Raw genomic sequence first — 19808 nt, 5'->3', positions numbered from 1 at the left:
TAGAAATAATTTAGACCCTTCATCAGCATTAGATCTTTAGCTAAACAGCACAGAATCCAAATGAGATCATGTTTGATGCATTCTGATCAGTTTTTAAAGTTTTGACATGGACCACCAGGTGGGTGTACTGCAAAGCAACTTCGTACATCATAAACTGAGGCACTGAAGTTACAATGTTACAGTGGCTGAGAGCACAGGGTGGAGCACGGGGTGGTATCGGTGCCACATCTGAGTGATGTGCCAGAGCATTTCCCTTCAACTGTTAACAAAGGCAAGTAGCTGGGCAAGTTCCCTGGCACCTTTTCATCAGCATCAGTGAGGTCTGGTGTCCTGCTTTCACAAGCCTCAAAAGTGGGGTTCATATTGTAGCTCAGCGTGCCTTGGGAGGATAATATTAAAAATGCCCGGCTATAAAAGGAAATTTGACAAATATAGGGATGGAGTGATGTCAGAAGAATGGACTGAAAGCTCAGTAGTAGACAAAATGTTTGGTACTGTAACAAATACAGTGTGGCCAATGAGTCAAGATCCATCTTATTAAGGAAATGTTGAATACTAACTTGTGCATGCCAGTTAGAAGCCATGATGAAAATATTCCAGAACCAGGCCAATAAAAATTACAGGTCTTAACCCTAAACCTTGAATTAGTCTAATCTGCCCATCTGGGCATGTCCAGAAACTTTCAGTGTGGCTGCTACCTTAAGATCACTCAATGGAAGTCTCATTGATTACTCCTGTAATTATGTCTCTGCATGCTGGATCTACACTCAAAATGCCATTTCTTCAATTTGATTTTCATTTTAGAAGAAAGAAAAAAAAAAAAGAAATATTACTGCACTGTGTCGCTTGCCTGCAAATGATGGCATGCTAGCTATCAGCACGTCAGGAACTCCAGGCTGACAGTCTCAAACCGTGAAGACTGCAAAAACTGGTCTTGATCCTCAGCTGACCTATCGCCTTTAGGTGATGGAAAATTACAACCCTTCCACTGAAAACTTGTATAAGGTCAAATCAAAGCTGGTGACTCAAAAGAGCCCCAACAAGCAAACAGGCCATAATAAGTGGCTTAGGCAAACACAGCTTAAAATAGAAATGAATTGGATAGATGATGGTAATTTACTCCAGAATCACATGTGTTATTATAATCTGCTGTTTATATAACCGCCTCCTAACAACATACAGTTGTATGCATTTGCTACTGAACAGGAGCAGACAATCAATAAAAATAGCTCAGTTTTACAGGATTCAAATGTGTCTAACTGACTTGATTTTGTCTAGTAGTGAAAATGAGAATGTAATTAGGGCCATAACAAGAAAAAACCCAAAACATTCATCTTTGTAGATACGAAATAATTTGCTTGTGAGAACCAGTATTTCTCTTCCTTTCGGAGTTCATGCTGACATTTTAGTGTTTACTCTCACCGGTTCTGCTGACACATGAGAAACAGGATAAACCTAATGCTTCAAAGGCTTATGTTTGGAAAACTGTATATCCACTAACCTTACATTTTACACTTTGCTGTTACAGTAAGGTACCCATGTGAGGAAGTGCACAAAAGATGCTCTGATAAATGTGAAATAAATTATTACTATATATCAGGTTTCTTTATTTCATTAATCATTTTCTTCCCATTACCATCCATCAGTGAGCAAGAGTGCTGCGGCACAGTTCCTCCAAATGAATTTTCCCGCTTGCCTTAATCTCCTTCTTTTTTCCCCCTGTTCTTTTATTTCCCTTCTTTCCTCTGACTCTCTCTGTCACTCTACGATAACTCTGGAGGAAAGGTTTACTAACACGACAACTTTTCACATCAGATGAAGAAATTCTTTGTTTTCCTAGTCTGAAATGATGAAAAGCACAAAGCTCATTTAATAAAGAAAAGCAGAAAGCTTCTGGGGTGGTGGTGGGGGCTTAAATTGGCATTTTGGTACAGCTAGCGGGTGCATATTGAAGCTTGTTGGCTGATCTGAAAGGAAGAATTTTATTAGCTAGAGGGAAAAACATAAAGGCGGGGGAGAAAAAAGAGAATGACAGAATGAAAAAGAAGAGGACTGAGAGAGGAATACTGGCAAACGCTGGTGTTTAACAGGTCTGCCCAGATCCAAACACAGAGTTGGCCAGCGACTGGTCGGTTGTGGTTAGGTCTTGGCATGGGCTGCGGCGACAGCTGTTTGGAAATGATGGAAACCCCTGAGAAGGGAGACAGGAAGGAATGAGACTGCGACAACAATCCAGAATTACTGTGAAATTCTGTTGTCCTGGTCCATTCTTCCAGCACAGCTCAGACTGACACAGAATGAAAAACAGGAGGCAGCGACAAAATAACAACGACAGAGAAATAAAGCTATAAATGGGAGACTTGTGTTACACAACGCCGAAAAGAAACCCATAATAACTGGATGCCTTCAGTCCTAAGTTCTCCACTGAGGCTTGTTTGTAGGACTTTCATTTCACGCCTTCATCTTAGTCCAATGGGACAGATCATAAAAGCATTAAGTGCTGAGGACAAAATGAAATCCAAGCATGGGTACTATTAATAATTCTTACACGCATGCAAAAAAATAAGCTAATACAAAGATGTACAAATGAGCCTGTTTATTAGTAATCAAGCCACTTTGTGCAAATACGCGTTTACAATGTAGACGCACTAATCATTGTGGTAATTACGCTGCAGTTTCTGCCTAATGCGAATCTGGTCACTTAACATGTGGTGTGCTTTACCCAGCAGAGATCCAGATGGCAGCGCCACTATTCATAACTGTCTTCCCAATAGATTATTACAGAACTATGAAAAAACAACAGCAACACATGGCTTGAACTGCATCCACGACATTTCTCAGTCTTAAGACGAGTAATTTTAACAGCTTTTTACCCACTTGCTCCGCACTTTGCACTGCAGGAATAATATCCCCATGTGGCATTTTGTCACACTGTGTGTTTTTTGACTTCAGCCCTTTTCCTGCAGATTTTAACTCTGTGGGGCTGTGTGCATCTGGCTGTCACATCCCACTATGGCGTGTAAAGAACAAGCAGAGGTGATAACACAGCAGCGCAAATAAGTCCAGGATGCCCCGAATCATGGCACCCTGACCAGCAGCTGAAACAAAAAAAAAAAAAGATAGCCCAAAAATCACAGCCAATCAGAAAGCTGATTTTTTTTTTTTTAGCAACAAAGCTCTCATACAGAGAAATAGATTGTTTCACTGTGCTCGCACATCACAGAACGCAAAGTGTAGGAACACGGATCTGAGAATTATCCAGATAGTCATCATCAAGTTCATCTGTATTACTCCTCCGCAGTAACAACACTCTCTTCACTGTCTGCAAGTTTATTTAGCCCCTCTGAGTATTCTTGTGTGCAGCATACGGTTCACTTGAAATATCACACTATGAGTGAGTCAGTCATGGCAGGTGTGTGGGAGTGGCATATACAGTAAATCTCTGGTTAACATTAGGATGAATTAAAGAGGAACTCATGCTTGTAGAGGAAAATTCAGTATATTGGAGGAAATGGTACTCCACACACTCCATACAAACACACGTGTCACACGTGACCCACACCAACTCACACGCATACAAAAAAAGAAGAAGAAGAGAAGAGATGGGTTTCCTTTAAAGGGAATAGATTTATTGTCATGGCTCTTTCCCATTCAATTCGTTTCAGGGGTGGCAAGATGTTTTCTGAAGGGTTTGTGGTTTAAAAGAAGGAAAAAACAAATCCTCGCTGATCACCGGGAAACTAGAGGAAGAGCAAAGCCAGCTCACAACATGTAATATGGTGATTGCAGAGCTGAGATGAGGCACCCTGCCTTCTATTAAAAGTGCTGTGCTCGGAGCATTTCACTTTGACCGATAATTTGCTGGAGGGCGATGACTAAAACAGACGCACACTCCCTCTCTCCAACTCACACTCGCAGGCGTGCACGTGGACGCAAACAGATTCAAAGTGAGCTGAAGGCTACACTCGCACGTCTCCCAGTGCTCTGGATGGGAAGCCGGGACGTAAAGAGAGGTGGGTTAATAAAGCATGCCTCATTTGCCGATGAAGTCTTGATGCAGAAGTGGGTAGTCTTGCTTTAAGACGTGTGATCTGACTCTCTCAGCTCTCTCTCGCTCTCTCGCTCTCTCCCTTGCTTTCCAGCTGGGCTACATTGTAATACACACACACATGCACACTCACTCACATTCGCTCTGCCTGTCTGACACAGACTCTCTACTTAGAGCGCTGGAGAGAGGACTGAAGCTCACACTATCAGCACTGCTTCTCAATGGGGGGATGCAGCCAAGAGCAGACAGAGCAGTCATTCCACTGGAGCCTTCCGCTGCACGCGTGAGAAGGAGACGACAAGTGAGGAGGGTAAATTAGCTCCCTGTCAACAGAACATAGGAGTTTTACTGACGGAGAAGAGACACTGAAGGAAGGAGAGCACATCTTCACGAATGTGGCTGAGACAGCAGTGACATGATCAGCCTTCCATCCCTCAAATCCTGGCCAGTTTGTAACAAAGACCCCTGGGTGTTTTGCTTTTGGTGACTGTTTGTGTTGCCAAAGGATTTCAAAAAGAACCTGAGCAGCAGGGGTCCAAAAGGATATATAGAAAGGAAAGAACAGCCTTTTTAGCTCCCTTTTGTGCAGTGTTTGGCTTATCTGTTAGTGGAATTTCAGGCTGAAAACCCTGGCTCCCAAGTATGGATGGATTTAAGACTGAGGAGTGAGTCTGCTGGGCAGGCAGTGATTCTGACTGAACTCCTTTGCTTCTGAACGCAGCGCTCAGGTAAGGGCGTGGGGGGCTTGAATGGAGCACCTTTGGTGTTTGGGGATGGGGTAGGAGGGCTGTTGATTTAATTCCCCACAGTATACTGCCTGCTGAAAAATGCATCTGGTTTATGTAAAGATATGCTGGAGTCCAAGTAGAAAAGCTTTTCTAGCCTCAAGAATACATTTGAACCAAGATGCTAAGTTTCCACCTATGTTTAGAATTAGAATGAATAGTTCCACATAGCGGTAGGTGACCTCCCCAGATAAACAGTACAGGAGTAGCAGGCTAAGCACTAAACAAATATAGTTCTTGGAAAGATGTGGGCTATTTACAAGCCAGCGGACAAGGGTGAGTGATTTCCTCCCGGTGTATTGCAATCAGGTAGACAGGTCTATGTGTTAGGGAGTCACTGCTTAAACTTGTCTCCGCAGCATTAAGACGAGCGGGCTCATAAAACCGCCTTACTTTGTTAAATCCACGCTGCACGCAGGTGCATCAGGAGGTTATGCGCCCGCAGGTGTGTCTGCTGCTTCTGCTCCGAACCGCATTTAAAATCTCACGCTAGACTTACCTGTTACGCACAGATGAGCGGCTGCCTCTCTTTTAAGGCGATAAAACTGTGAGAGCCAAACCGGCTCTTGTGAATTCTTTTGTTTCCCGCAAGGAAAACGAGATGCACGTGAGTTTTCCTGTCTGCTTTTCCTCAAAGCTGGTTGTGTGTGTTTTTATTTCTTAAGTTCCTTTAAAATGATACTAATACTCCTCCTCCTTTCGATGATAAACTGTGTGTGTTCACATCAGGTGATGTTTTTATTTTTTTGGTCAGAACGTGCACCCTCCAAGTCTGTGCAATAAACAGCAAAGCACACAAGCGCAATTTTTTGTTTGAATATATAATAAATGCAGCCCGATAAGAAGAACACGATAGTTTTTTTTAATGTTTTTTTTTCTTTTTCTTTTTTCTTTTTTAAGGAAAATAAACCCACAGGACCCGTTCATATTTCCACAAAACCGGATTATGATGGATTTAGTGCAGGGGTGGGGATTTACAATGTGCTGTTAATAATTATATGCTTAATTTTCGCTGAATATTAAGCAGCCTCAATGTCACTGAGGGTAAAGAACACATGGGTAACATTTAATACCTTAATGGCTTTAATCTCAGATGTACATCAAACCAGGAGGGGGTGGGGGGTTCTGAAAGTGTATTATTAGATCAGAACAGATCATTGGCACTTAATTTGGAAAACTGGAGCATTTAGATTTTCCTTTATTGGCAGGTTTAGTGTTGGTAAAGAGTGTAAAAGGACAGGTAGACTCAAACACTACTAAATTCATAGTTACATTAGAGTCATGACATCACTTCAGAACATGTGATTTGTCATTTGGCTGAATATACTAAATGAGCTCCTCAGCCTTATATGTACTAATTCTAAACACACTAAGACACATTTCTTGGTTGGGGGTGGGGTGGGGGGGGGGTATGCTGTGGAGAGAGGCCCTAATAACACCTGGAAAGGAGGAGAGCCTCATTATTCAATAAGGGCTAAGGCGTGTCTCCATATGCTGGCCCTCACCAGCCATTAGGCAGTCGCTGCACAAATCTGCAAGAAGGCTGCCTGTGCTTAGAAACACAGTCTTGCTGTTGTTTTTAATAACTCTGGTTTTCCTAAAAAGGGGTGAATCATTCTTACAGTCTAAAAAAAATTGGAGGCAGGGTGTTTTTTTCCCCCGTGTTTCTTTGCTCTCCTTTTTGTGGTGTGATATTAGCATGTTAAAGTTTGTGTTTGACCGCTGGGATTTCCCTCAAAGCCCCTTTGTCGTCTTTTTCTTCCCATTAGCTGTGTTACTTTGAAAAAAAAAAAAAAGAACAGGTGACAGTATTCGACGCGGTGGTCTTGATGTGTGTGGTTGATGTCAGCATTGTTTGTCTTTTTGGCACATGAAATAAACACAGTGTGTGTTGTAAATATATATGGAGACATGCTGTAATACAACTCTGCCCCTGTCCCCCTGTTGTTTCTCCCCCGCGGCGTGCCATCCTGCAGACTCGGCCTTACCATGTCCTGGTTGTTGGCCATGTGGATTAGCCTCGGCTTCCTGCTGCTGTGCCAGGCAACTCTCTACCAGACCATCCAACAGCACCATGTGGCCCGGCCTGGTCGCACTGACATTCTCACCCTGGGTACGTGTCCCTCTTTGTCAGATTTCAGCTTCATAGCACCCTGTTACAGTGAAACATGGTGCCCTCTCCATGGGGCAGCAGTTGTCAGCTTTGGCTGTTTAAAAGGCAACAGCGAGACACTGCTGCAGTATGTCAGGATGATTTGCCACGGTACTGTACAAGATGATTCACTGTGCTCGCAGTCATACAAGATAAGCAAAGACAGCTACCTCTAATCATGCATTACCCTAGGTTAATTTAATCAAACCTACCCATATACATTTTTTGCAACCTATTGGAGAAATATGGCTGCTACGCCCCATCTCTGTGTGTAGACCTCAACGAGGACGACATCCTTTCAGCACTCCGAGTTAGCTAGTGGAACGATGATTCACAGTCGCGATGTGGAATTCTTGACTACTGCAGCGTGAATCTTGCTGGCACACTGTTACGAATAGGCCAAGCTGTAGAGAGAAATCCCCATTACTGTGCTGGTAGCCAGGGGAGCTTTGATCACTGCGGCTTAGATAGAAATGACAATTATGTTCCCCTCTTTTGCACTGGAAACATTTGGCAATTAAGCCCGACGCCTTGCTGCACTGTAAGGGCAAAAGGGGAGGTAGACACAGAGGTGGCTCTAATTCACTGATTATGGAGAAGCTTACCAGAATCGCTTATAGTGTATGTAGAACTGTTACACTGGAGGCGAAGGTTTTTAGAGCAAAGCAAGTGCTTTCCTTAAGCTTCTAACAATAAGTGCGACTTCTGTGCTGAACTCTTGTGTGGAGCGGAGCTTTCTGTGGATGCCAAGCGGCTGTTAAACATTGATGCTATCTTCTGCTTGGTTCCCTTTTGTGTGTGTTGCATTGCCAGGCAAAAAGACAGTAATTGAAGCACAGCAAGTGGAAAAAAAAATCCAGCATTGAATTCTCTATGCTTGTGTTGAACATTGGTGGCTTTAAGCAGCATGTCAGAGAGCTGGCGTACTTTTTTCTGTGGAACAGCTGACACATGAAAATCCCAGCTATGATAGATAGAAAGTTCTCAAAGTATCCCAGCCCCGTTAATTGGAACAAGACAGTAAGGGATGAGCAATAGAGAGCTCAGAATGAATTTTTTAAAGGCTGCCTTCATTTTCTTTTTTTTTTACCCCCCTTTCCTTTCTCCTCCTCCTCCCTTTTTTTTGGGTTTGACTGGTTGGCAAGTCAAGCTTGGTGCCAAAGATGTACAAGGAAGTGCATGGCTCAGTAAATGTCTTTTTTGAATAATGCAGTGATCCCAAAGGGGCTGAGGGGGGGAAAGTAGTGGTTGGCCTCCACACCCTTCCTTGTACATTTAGAAGAGGCATCCAACCACAAGATGGTGATAGGGAAGGGTTTTTCCTGTCAGACAGATCAACTCATGCATTTACTGCACCGAGGAGGGTACAGGGATGTAAATGAAGTCTCGTCTTTAAGGCCATTATGCTGTGGCCTTTCCTCATGGGTGCTGTGGGGATACTGGAGCTGTGTTTAGGGTGCATTTCAGTAGCAAGTTTCAAACACAGAGATGGGTGATTGACCCAGATTTAATTCATGTTACTGGGGTGTTTCTGGTTGGGCCACTCAATTTTGAATAACATCTCTGGGATTCTCACTGAGACGGGTGCAATGAGTAATTTCTAGAAAACTTTAAAACTTAACAAACAGAGACAAATAGACAAGTGCAGAACAATGCACTTATAATCTTAGTCTGCCAGTGTATTATGAAGTTTTACAGTCCTAATCAGCAGACTTCCCAGCAGGCATTGTTCTATCACATCTGACTGCTCACAGAATGCATCCCCTCCAGCTGCTGTTGTCTGACTGGACAATTTACTGTATATCATGTTTTTTGGGGGGTTTTTTTTAGAGGATTAAGCTGACATCAATCTTACTCATCCGTGAAGTGGCGTTAACCGATCTAACCAGAACTCCTCTCTCAGAATTGAAATGCTATGATGAATATTTGAATTAGAATTGATTTTATAATTTGAGAAGCTCTCTGGTTTCATTGAGGCCAGAACCCTCAGATATAAATAGATATGGCTATGTAGGACGTGGCAAGAAAGAGATGTCTTGCCTTGAAAAATCCATTGGCTTTCACGCTCTGCTGTTTTCCATAAGCGGATGTTTCTGTGTTTCTAAAGAATGATATCATGTGCTGCATGGTCCTACTGCAAGTTAAGTTTCAGTAGAGCTTTCCTCATGAAGCACTGAAACATATTTTGTGAACAGAAGTATAATGTTACATTAGACTAACATGCTTTATGTTTGCTATTAAGTCACAATTTTTAAAAGATACATTTCATTGAGATGATGATGCTGAAATTGGAGGTTGGTACCTTTAAAGAAAACATGCCCTGAAATTACTTTGTGTGGCTCTGTGAATGCAGCTTGGCAGACTGCCTGAGAAACTGAGTGGTACAAAAGCTAACAAACAAAAAACCCACAGCGAAGGGGCTGTGTGGGTATATATATGAGGAGGGGAAGTGAAGGTCATGTTATCTTCCAGCCTGTTGAAGCAGCTAACAGTTTTTGAGAGATCAGCTTCTCTGCCTCCTGCAACAGTAACTCACAGCACACGTTAAAATAAGGCACCACAGATTGGGCGAAGATTTCACATTGCACTTGTTTGTTTATTTATTTCTCCAAACGTTTCAGTGACAAATCGCCATAGACACGGCTGATGCTGCGATTGAGTAACGAGTTGCCCGACTGCTTCGTCACCTGCTCGGGAAGCGCGGCGCCGCACTCTCTCCCGCGAGCCTCCGCTTCACACAGCCTCCCGCGTGTCCTGCTCGTGCGGCTGAAGATTGATGGTGCCCTGATTCTGGGAAGCCAATTCTGGTCTCTCAAGAAATAATCCACTACATTGACAGATGAGCTGAATGTGACATGACACACACAAGCCTGGCTATGCACTCTCCCCACCTGCCAGCACAGTGAGCACAAGTTCTCACTGCCAAGAGTGCTGCTGCACAAACCAGGCCACTCTTGATAAATAGTACTGGTTTTCAGTGTAACCAATTTGCATTTACATTGTCAGTGCATTTGCTGGCAGAAGTTAATGGAGAATTTGTGCCTCCTAATGATAAAATGAAACACGCTCCCTAATGCGTTGTCTGATAAGAGTTTTGTCATTAAGTTATACTTAGCAGGTGCTCTACCTATTTACCCTTGCTGCATGCATGAATACCAATATAATATATCAATACCAAGAGGAGCAGTCTTGATATAACAGCACCTTAGCCGCTGCTTTGTTTTATTATTTATTATTATTTAAGAGAAACTTGGATCTAATAGAGCAGGTGCAGCTGTAAAACTAACTAGGCTGTCACACCCTGACAGGATCCGGTTTTATTCTCCAAATTCCTCGTCAGCCGCAGCGTTGCGGTGTATCTGCATTGTTACAGAACTGCACTTGTACTAATTACGTTATCTGGTGTTCGTCAGAGAAAAAAACAATTGGAATATGAAATCAACTGTGAGTGTCAGCTGTAAATGCACTGATTTAAAAAAAAAAGTTTATTTATTTTATTTTTTTCATGGACGTGAAACATGTTACATGTAAAAACACAAAAGGGGGCTATGATCTAACTGAAAAGGCTGATAAATAATGCAGTGGTGCTGCTGTTATGTTTTTATCCATTGATCTGAAATGGACTGTAAAGTCTAATCCCAGATGATTGGAATGCATTTTAATGAGCTCATTATTCAATGTGGCATAATGCTCTGTCGCTGTAGAAGTTTTCTTTGAGGTGGAAAATAAAAAACCCTCCACGTAATTACTTTGATTAGCCAAGATGCATCACATGGTCAAGTAAGGGCAACAGCATAACCGTAAGCAGGGATGTTGGTTAAATTAGGCAGCATGTCTCCAGCTCTGAGAACACATCCTGTCAAAACACCACAGAGCTTAACTCTAACTTTATGTAACAGTGAGCTGTATGGAGTTTTCTAGGGAGATAAAAAACAGACAGGATACAGGGTGTTAAACCTAAACTATGAAACGGATTTAGGAAAGCTGCCAGATTGGTAAATGAGGATAGCACTGACATCTGGAAGCTGTACATATACACAGTATGAACTGATTTTTTATTATTATTTTTACTTCAGAAGATATACGATTTCTCTTGCAGCACTTTGGAACTCTAAGAAATTAACTTCACAGATTTAAGAACCAAACGCACACACAGTTTTTTTTAAAAAAAAAACTTGGAACTCATTTCCGTAGTTGTCACACTCCTCATTACAATAGCTCGGAGTTAGCGGCGCGAACAGGCGGAGGAACGCACAGTGGCAATCTCGTCACTTTGGTGCTTTTGAACAGCCGATCCATCCGTGCTACCCACAGGAAGGTAGGAGCGCATAGGCTGCGTTCTCGTCATCGAATCAGCTTTATTTGCATCCTCATTAAACGATGGGGACTAATTAGTGTGAGAATTTATGGCAAAAGAAAATTCAATGTAATTACAGTCACTTGAATGGATGATGCCTTAATCTTATTTTTGCAAAGTGGATGAAAAGGATTTTTTTTTATCTGCTTGGCAGCGTTGGTGCATTGGTGAACATTGAAATACAACGTAGTACAGTACAAGACACACACACACACACACACACACACACACACACACACACACACACACACACACACACACACACATTTAAATCAATAATATGCAAGGTTCTGGTATGACCTCTGAATAAGCTCAGTTTTCTTGTTTGTTAAATTTTATCTGTTATCTTTTTTTGTAAATGAATATTTAGTCAGTCTGTGTGTGTCTTTTTTAAAAGAAAAGAAAAAGAAAAAAAAAAGAACCTAAATGTAACTACCGGGTGATGAAAATCATAAATTACATATCACACAAATTCAATTAGAACCATTCGTTTTGCGAACATGACATCTACAAATCCGGCCTTTTGCCAACAAAGGAAGTGAAATCCTATAATCTACCTCCACATGGGATTATAATTGCTTTGAAAATGGCAGGCTTAGGTGGAGAGCTCATCAGCGCTATGTGATCACTCACATTTTATCACACAGCATGCCCTTCAAGGTAATGAAAGCAACCTTTCTAAAAAACTAGGCAATAACTGTCTGATCATTTAGGTGCCGAGCAGCACTCTCTTCACACCAGCCACCCCCACCACCGCCGCTGCCACCACCGACTCTTCATCCTCTTGCCGCCCATTCCCCAGCCCACCCCTCCTTCATCTCCTCGTCTCTATCGGCCCTTCAGACGATTTGTCATGGATCAGATGAGACAATTTGTCATGGATTAGTGCACTTAAATGTCTGTGTGATAGTGGAAGCAGTCACTGGAAAAGCTTAGGAATCCTATTACACTGCGTTTTATGGCCGGCAAGAGGGGAGAAAGGACTATAGGTTGAACTGGTGCTTTCTATCGCCTGTGCACCATTTCTTGACTTTTTTTTCTCCCCTCCACACATAATCAGATATTCACTTAGAGGTGAGCTTCACTAATGTGTCAAACTGGAAAAGTAGATGAGCTTCTCTGTGTTCTTTCCTGAGTAACCACTTCTAAAATGACCAAATCTCAGGTAACTGTCAAACTTTTTTATTTTTTTGCACAGTACAGTCGCATTGTACAATCTGCCTTACTGATATATGTGTCACCAGCTGTGACTTTATTGAAAATGCCACTTGCGTCTGTTAATTAATGAATGAATGAAGATTCACTGCTTCATGTGCCCCCTCGACAAACGTAGTCCGATTCACCTGTGACAGTTCTGCCGTGTCATTGGGATTTATTTACTCAGCGAGCGGTCTTTTTCCATCTGAAGCCTTTAACTGCGTGTGCTCGGGAGTATTTTTCACAATCCTGGAGTGATTAGATGGTAGATTAGATCCTGTTCTTTTCTGATGTTAGATAATTGTGACACACTGAGTGAGCAGGTGCTATCGAGCATGGGTGGCTCACTTCACCAATTATTTTTAAGAATGTGAAGAGCATTAAAATAGACAGGTCTCACATCGCCCAGCTGTCTAGCAGCATACCGAGATACACATCTGTGTCTTATTATCCCATGTTTATCTCAGAGTAGTCCAGTTACATGTAGCACATCCATTCTATTTATACAAAGCATATAGTTACTATATCATACATCACTGCCATCTTTATTCATACAGTAGCTACGTGCGGCTTCCCGATTGCCTCCGGGCTCCTCGAGCCCTTCAGTAGCATCTCACTGAAGTGAAATGGGTTGCTTATGCTAATGGAGCGAAAAGACACAATGCCAGGTAATTGTGATGCAAAAGAGCTACTCCGCCGCATCAGTTAAAACCACTGCAGGGGACAAATGTTACTCATTCAGTGTTTTGTTTGCAGAGGTCTCACTTTGCCCGAGCAACTCATTTATCCAGTGGCAGTCAAATTAGGTTTGTCTTAACCGTGCTACAGGTCTTCTTCTGGTAAGCCATTCCAGTGATTGCTTTGTACATGTCGTTGTCGTCACTGTCCGGCAAATGTGAACAGACAGCAAACAGATCCTAAAGACGAGTTTCATTCTGTCATGATGTCATCATCACTGTTTTAGCAATGAACTTGAAGCTCATGCAAGGGAAAGGGCCATTTTACTGATTCGTCCCACCCCCTCAGTTCCCCCTCTGATGGTTTGCAGTGTACACAGATAAAAACATTGCGTCTAGTCTGAAGTAATCAATTCTGTTTTCGTTTTATTGAGCGAGCAGCGGTGAGGGAGTTTACCTTTTGAGTGTCTTAAGTAGTTATACTTAAAAATCTTCCTTTAAAGCACATCATGAAAGGCAATGTGAGAATTATTACACAACTTCTGCAGTTTCTTGGTGCTCAATAAAGATTTGTAGGCTCTTTTATCCTATTTTTCCATTTGACAGCATGCAACTTTATTTTAATATATAAACTCAGTAGACACTTCATTAGGTACACCTAATAAAAGTTGCTGGATCCACTTTTGCCTTCAGAGCTGCTTTAATTCTGTGTGGGATCAATTCAACAAAATGCTGGAAACATGGTCTATTTGGATTTTTGACATGATAGCATCAAAGAGTTGCTGCAGATTTGTCAGCTGCACATCCATGATATGAATCTCCCATTTCACCAAAGGAGCTCTATTGGATTGAGATCTGGTGACTGTGGATGCCATTTAAGTACAGTGAACTCAATGTCATGTTCAACAAACCAGTTCGAGATGATTTGAGCTTTGTGACACGGTGCTTTATCCTGCTGGACGCAGCCTTTTGAAAATGGGTACACTGTGGTCATAAAGAGATGGACATGGTCAACAACAAGACTCAGGTAGGCTGTGGCGTTTAAGCGATGGGGAGTTGGTCCCAAGGGGCTCAACGTGTGTCAAGAAAATAATATCCCCTGTACCATTACACAGTAATGCCAAGAGCACCAGCCTGAACCTTTGATACGAGGATCTCTGGTTTCTTTTTATTTATGCCATAGTCTGACGCTACTATATGAATGTCTCAACAGAAATCAAAAGTCATCAGACCTGGCAACATTTTTCCAGTCTTCTGTCCAATTTTGGTGAGTCAGTGTAAATTGTTACCACAGTTTCTAAACCTAAGTCTGCTGCTGTAGCCCTTCTGCTTCAAGGTCCGATGCTAACTGGGTAAAAAGAAAGGTTGCCAGGTTGTACTTTCTGAGATGCTTTTCTCCGTACATTGGTTCTAACAAGCGGTTTTTTGAGTTAATCTTGCCTTTCTGTCAATTCAAAACAGTCTGTTCATTCTCATCTATGGTATGTGTGTATAATATGCATTGCAACTGAAATTTCTAAGTTCTAATAATGCTGTTTCTGCATCAGGAAATGGCTTAACTACTGTATGCTACTTTCTCTGCACCAGTAAACAAACAAACAAACAATGTTTGCTACCAGCTAGTGAATGTAGTGAAGGAATTGCCTGCTAAAAATAAGATATCTTCTTCAGATATTAGAGGAGACCAAAACATAATGAATATTGGACTTCAAATCAAATCAAATCAAATCAAATCACTTTTTATTGTCACATCACATGTGCAGGCACACTGGCACAGCACATGCGAGTGAAATTCTTGTGTGCGAGCCCCACAAGCAACAGAGATGTGCAAACACAACAACACAAACGAGCAAAATACAAGAATGGCCAACCTGAAACTAATAAATATATGTACAATATATAATAGTGTATGCATTTCTGGATGTGTATACTAAATATTTTCCTACGTGTGTGTGTGTGTGTGTGTGTGTGTGTGTGTGTGTGTATACACATTTTTACAAATTAAATAGTAAAAAAATAAAATAAAATAATAATAATAATAATAATAATAAAATATATAAAATATACAGAGTTGAATATGTGCAAAACAAGTGGCATTTATATACAGTGTGGAGTGCATAATGTTGAAGTTCCAGTAGTGAAGCTGAGGTGTCTATGACGTGTTCAGCAGTCTGATGGCCTGATGGAAAAAGCTGTCTCTCAGTCTGCTGGTACGGGACCGGATGCTGCAGAACCTCCTTCCTGATGGAAGCAGTCTGAACAGTTTATGGCTGGGGTGACTGGAGTCCTTGATGATCCTCCCCGCTTTCCTCAGGCAGCGCTTCCTGTAGATGTCTTGGAGGGAGGGAAGCTCACCTCCAATTATCCGTTCAGAGCACCGCACTACTCGCTGGAGAGCTTTGCAGTTGTAGGCGGTGCTGTTGCCATACCAGGTGGTGATGCATCCAGTGAGGATGCTCTCAATGGCACAGCGATAGAAGGTCCTGAGGATGTGGGGGCTCATGCCGAATCTTTTCAGTCTCCTGAGAAAGAAGAGGCGCTGCTGCGCCTTCTTCACTGTTTTGTTTGTGTGTACTGACCACGTAAGATCCTCAGCCAGGTGTACGCCAAGGAACCGGAAGCTGCTCACTCTCTCCACAGCAGCGCCGTTGATGGTGATGGGGGTGTGTACTTCTCTGCACCTCCGGAAGTCCACTGTCAACTCCTTTGTCTTTGCGACGTTGAGGGTGAGATGGTTGTCTTGACACCAGTGGGTCAGGGCGCTGACCTCCTCCCTGTAAGCCGTCTCATCACCGTTGGTGATAAGACCCACCACTGTAGTGTCGTCCGCAAACTTCACAATGATGTTGGAGCTGTTAGTGGCTGTGCAGTCGTAGGTGTAGAGTGAGTACAGGAGAGGGCTCAGTACACACCCCTGTGGAGCACCAGTGTTCAGTGTGATGGGGGATGAGGTGATGCTGCCCAGTCTGACCACCTGGCGTCTGTCAGACAGGAAGCTAAGGATCCAGCTGCAGAGGGAGCTGCTCAGTCCTAGATCCTGCAGTTTCCTGTCCAGCTTCGAGGGAACGATGGTATTGAATGCTGAGCTGTAATCTACAAACAGCATCCTCACATACGTGTCTCTCTTCTCCAGGTGTGACAGGGCAGTGTGTAGTGTCAGGGCTATGGCATCATCAGTGGACCTGTTGTGGCGGTATGCAAACTGTAGAGGGTCCAGTGAGTCGGGTAGTGCAGAGCAGATGAAGTCCCTGACCAGCTTCTCGAAGCATTTGCTTACGATGGGGGTCAGGGCTACAGGTCGCCAGTCGTTCAATGAGGAGATGGTGGAGGATTTGGGTACAGGGACGATGGTGGCCATTTTGAAGCAGGCTGGGACTACAGACAGAGAGAGGGAAAGGTTGAAGATGTGCGTGAACACTCCAGCCAGCTGAGCCGCGCATGACCTGAGGACGCGGCCGGGAATCCCGTCCGGACCAGTAGCTTTGCGTGCGTTCACCTTCCTGAAGCACTTCCGCACATCCTCCTCAGACACAGTGTGCGCACTGACGTCATCCGCGGTGCGCACACTGTCCGGTGGACACGGACACCACTCTGAATGAAACCTATCTTGTTGCCTTTTATATGCACACCTTACTTCTAAACACTCATGCCATATTCATATTTAGACCTTCTGTGTTTCAAAAATTGCTTTCACACTTCTAATAACATGAAATTTCAGTTGCATATTTGTTGCCAGGGAGACTCCATTTTTCAGTCCAGTCCAGTCATTCGAGCCCTGACTGTGGGACAAAAATGGATTATGGGGTTTGGAATTATGGAAACAGAAATCTCTTGCTTGAATATGTCCCCACTTGTCAAACAAATGATTGAAAGTCTGTCTAAATTTTCCACCCGGGATGCTCTGTCAGCATTAGCTGAGGTCTATTTGTCTTGTCTGATGTGTCTGGATGAATCTATGCGACTGCTGGGCCGAGGCACCACCGTATTGTCTTATCAGAGCTTTATCTGACAGCAGACGCTCTAATAATGGAAGTTAGGTTGAGATGTCACAGCTAACTATTTATCACCGCTGTACAGAGTAAGACACATGAGATGGACACAGCCAAATGCTTGTATAAACAGACAGGAAATCACATTTTGATCTGCTCCAGCCACCATGTTTTAGAGTTTTCTCGCTATTTTGCATCTCGTATTAATATGCCAGTCACTCATACTGTACACAGTAACAATGGTGACAGACTGCTGAAAAAGGAGGAGGAGAATTAGTGTCCATGGGCCCCGTAGTGTATCTTCATTTGCCACAGTATCTGCAGCACATGTCAGGTTCACTGAACATGGCTCAATACCCCAGTGCCTTTTGGCCAGGAGAGCCAGAGAATGAAGGATGAGGTGGCAATTGCATGTGTCTGTCTCTAGCCTAATGACCCAGCGGAGCTGCGCATCTCACTCGCTGCCTCATTCTTTTCTTCTGTGCCCTTTCTCTTTCTCCTGCCCCGGACATCCTGTTTTTATTTATTTGCCTGATCTCTTATTATTCTTATGCACATTAGTCTTATTTGTACAGACGCAGGCTCCCCTATATGTCAGTTTCATTTGAGGTGTTAGTAAAAAACAAAAAAGAAACAAAAAAGCTGTGCTTAGCTCCAATTATCTTAAAATTTGCAGTGTGCGTTTGCAAGGAAATAATATTTAGAACCTCAGGCAACCAGGCAGGCTGTGTAGGATTTTTCTCCTCCTCGTCTCACATCCCAGAGGTTTAAGTGGTTTGAGGAACTGAGCTTTTTCCAACAAAAAGACCTTTTGACCTGCTTTCTGTAAGTTCTGTGAGTTGAGTTTAAATGAGAATTAATGCCTGCTCCGAGGAACTTTTTCAGCCTTCTCCCAAAAGGCATCAACAAAAGTATGAGGTTGCCGTACATGTGTATAAAAGAAGAGTGTTATTGGAACCGAGCTAATAGAACGGAATACCTTTGCATGCTCTCTTTGATCATAACATCTTTTTCCCATCCTTGTGGATTTCAGCCCTCTCCAAGGCATACACCGCGAGGCACACATGCATGCTAAATAAAGAGAGCTGGAACAGTACCGATGCAAAACAGTTTCCCTCACCTCATCTTTTATGATAATACAATTTTTTTTCCCTCCGTGTCCTTGTGGAGTCCACATCAAGGCCTGTGAGCTTAAGCTCCTTCGTGAAAGACAAACAAAAACATCAACTGTTATGCTGCAGATGAGTTTTTGTGGGATATTCAAGCTAAGATCGGGTTCAAAGTTATTTCCTTGCTTATATCTACACAGAGGATGCACGTCTTTATTAAGGATTTAGTGCACAAGTATACTGTGCAGGTCAATGTATAGACCTAAGGTTAATGACTAAAACAATGCGGCTGTATTAGATACTCTGGTTTGATGCAGTTAATGCTCTACCCGATTCATGCTGTATACACGATTTCCTTTGACAAGCTAACTGCTGCATTATTTCTCCCAAGTCATTTTGTATTTCAGCCATTTATGTCCCACATTTGTGTATATGTGGGTGACTTGGCAAGAGCATGCAATGAAAATTCTACTCATAGCTGAGCCAATGTGCTCCGCTCTTGTCAAGAAAAAAAAGGGCTTTAGTTTCACTCTCAGCAGATCCAAAGAATCACCGTATCTGTGTAGTGTTTTGCTGAACAGAGAAGGAGAACCTCTGGCTAACATACTGTATTTTACCTTTTAGTGTTACATTCCACCTCTTCCCTCGTCTTACTGGGTACAGCCCTTGCATAGAGCTACGCTCATATCTCAAAACAACTCCCCCTCTTCTCTGGGGTGCAATCAAAGCATCGGTTTTTGATTTAGCTGAATAAAATACAGAAAATGTTTTGTGATACAGTCAGTGGACTGAAAAGAACTTGTCTGGCTTGATGCTACATTTTCCTTTTTTTTTTTTTTTTGCAGAATGCATGTCAGGCAGAGAGCTGGCAGAAAGGGATAAAACTAGCCTATTCAATCACTATCTTAAGCCGTTTTCACACACGAAAGAGAGAATCAAGCCTGGGCTTTGTCCGAAATTGCCCTTTCTCAGATGTAGCACGCAACAGGAGAGTCTCTGTGTCAGATACGTTCATACTGGAAAACCACTGTTTGGTTTAAGCCAAGGGGTAGAGCCTGGGTAGAGCCTGGGTAGAGCGTGAAAGAGGCAGAACCAGGCGGCAACCTCTGGGGCTTAAAAAGGAAGCCATGGCCAGTTGAAAAGCTCCAAAAGCAAGTCGGTCTCCATATGGTTATGTTAAAATGCACAAGTTTAAAGCAGAAATGAAAAGTTTACTCCCCAGTTTAAAAATGCATTTGGTTTCTATTGCTAATTTTGTAGCTTCACATCAATTTAAATAGTGTTAAGGGTTAAATATATGTTTTACTAGGGCTGTGCACACCTGTATTGATATTTTGAGAGTGACACATGCAGCTGTAGCCAGTAGCTGTCTGCTAGATGGCACTCAGCTAATTTCCATCCCTATGCTGAAACCATGTTTGTGACCTTAGTGCCTTTTGAAGCATTTTAATGCAATTATCTAAAAACGATTTTATTGTGCAAATGCAAGTTGTT

The 19808-nt window shown here is 42.7% G+C and overlaps 1 protein-coding gene across 2 annotated transcripts in view; it reads left to right on the top strand.

Annotated features, from left to right (window-relative positions):
• The first annotated feature begins 3934 nt into the window (after nucleotides 1–3934).
• The window catches only part of tafa1b (TAFA chemokine like family member 1b), a 124795-nt gene continuing 108921 nt past the window's right edge, over nucleotides 3935–19808 (top strand). The window contains exons 1-2 of one of the 2 annotated variants that reach the window (XM_085456036.1): nucleotides 3935–4776; nucleotides 6810–6946. In XM_085456036.1, coding sequence (XP_085312162.1) covers nucleotides 6823–6946 — 124 coding nt within the window. In that variant the 5' untranslated portion in view covers nucleotides 3935–4776; nucleotides 6810–6822. The remainder of the gene's footprint in view (nucleotides 4777–6809; nucleotides 6947–19808) is intronic. The other variant, XR_014920415.1, reaches the window with a different exon arrangement.

Source organism: Copadichromis virginalis, linkage group LG5 (genome assembly GCF_057382275.1).
Source record: "Copadichromis virginalis isolate Kocher_CV1m ecotype Utaka linkage group LG5, C_Virginalis_male_GT1.1, whole genome shotgun sequence".
Classification (NCBI taxonomy): domain Eukaryota; kingdom Metazoa; phylum Chordata; class Actinopteri; order Cichliformes; family Cichlidae; genus Copadichromis; species Copadichromis virginalis.
This window is presented reverse-complemented; position numbering and strand designations above follow the sequence as displayed.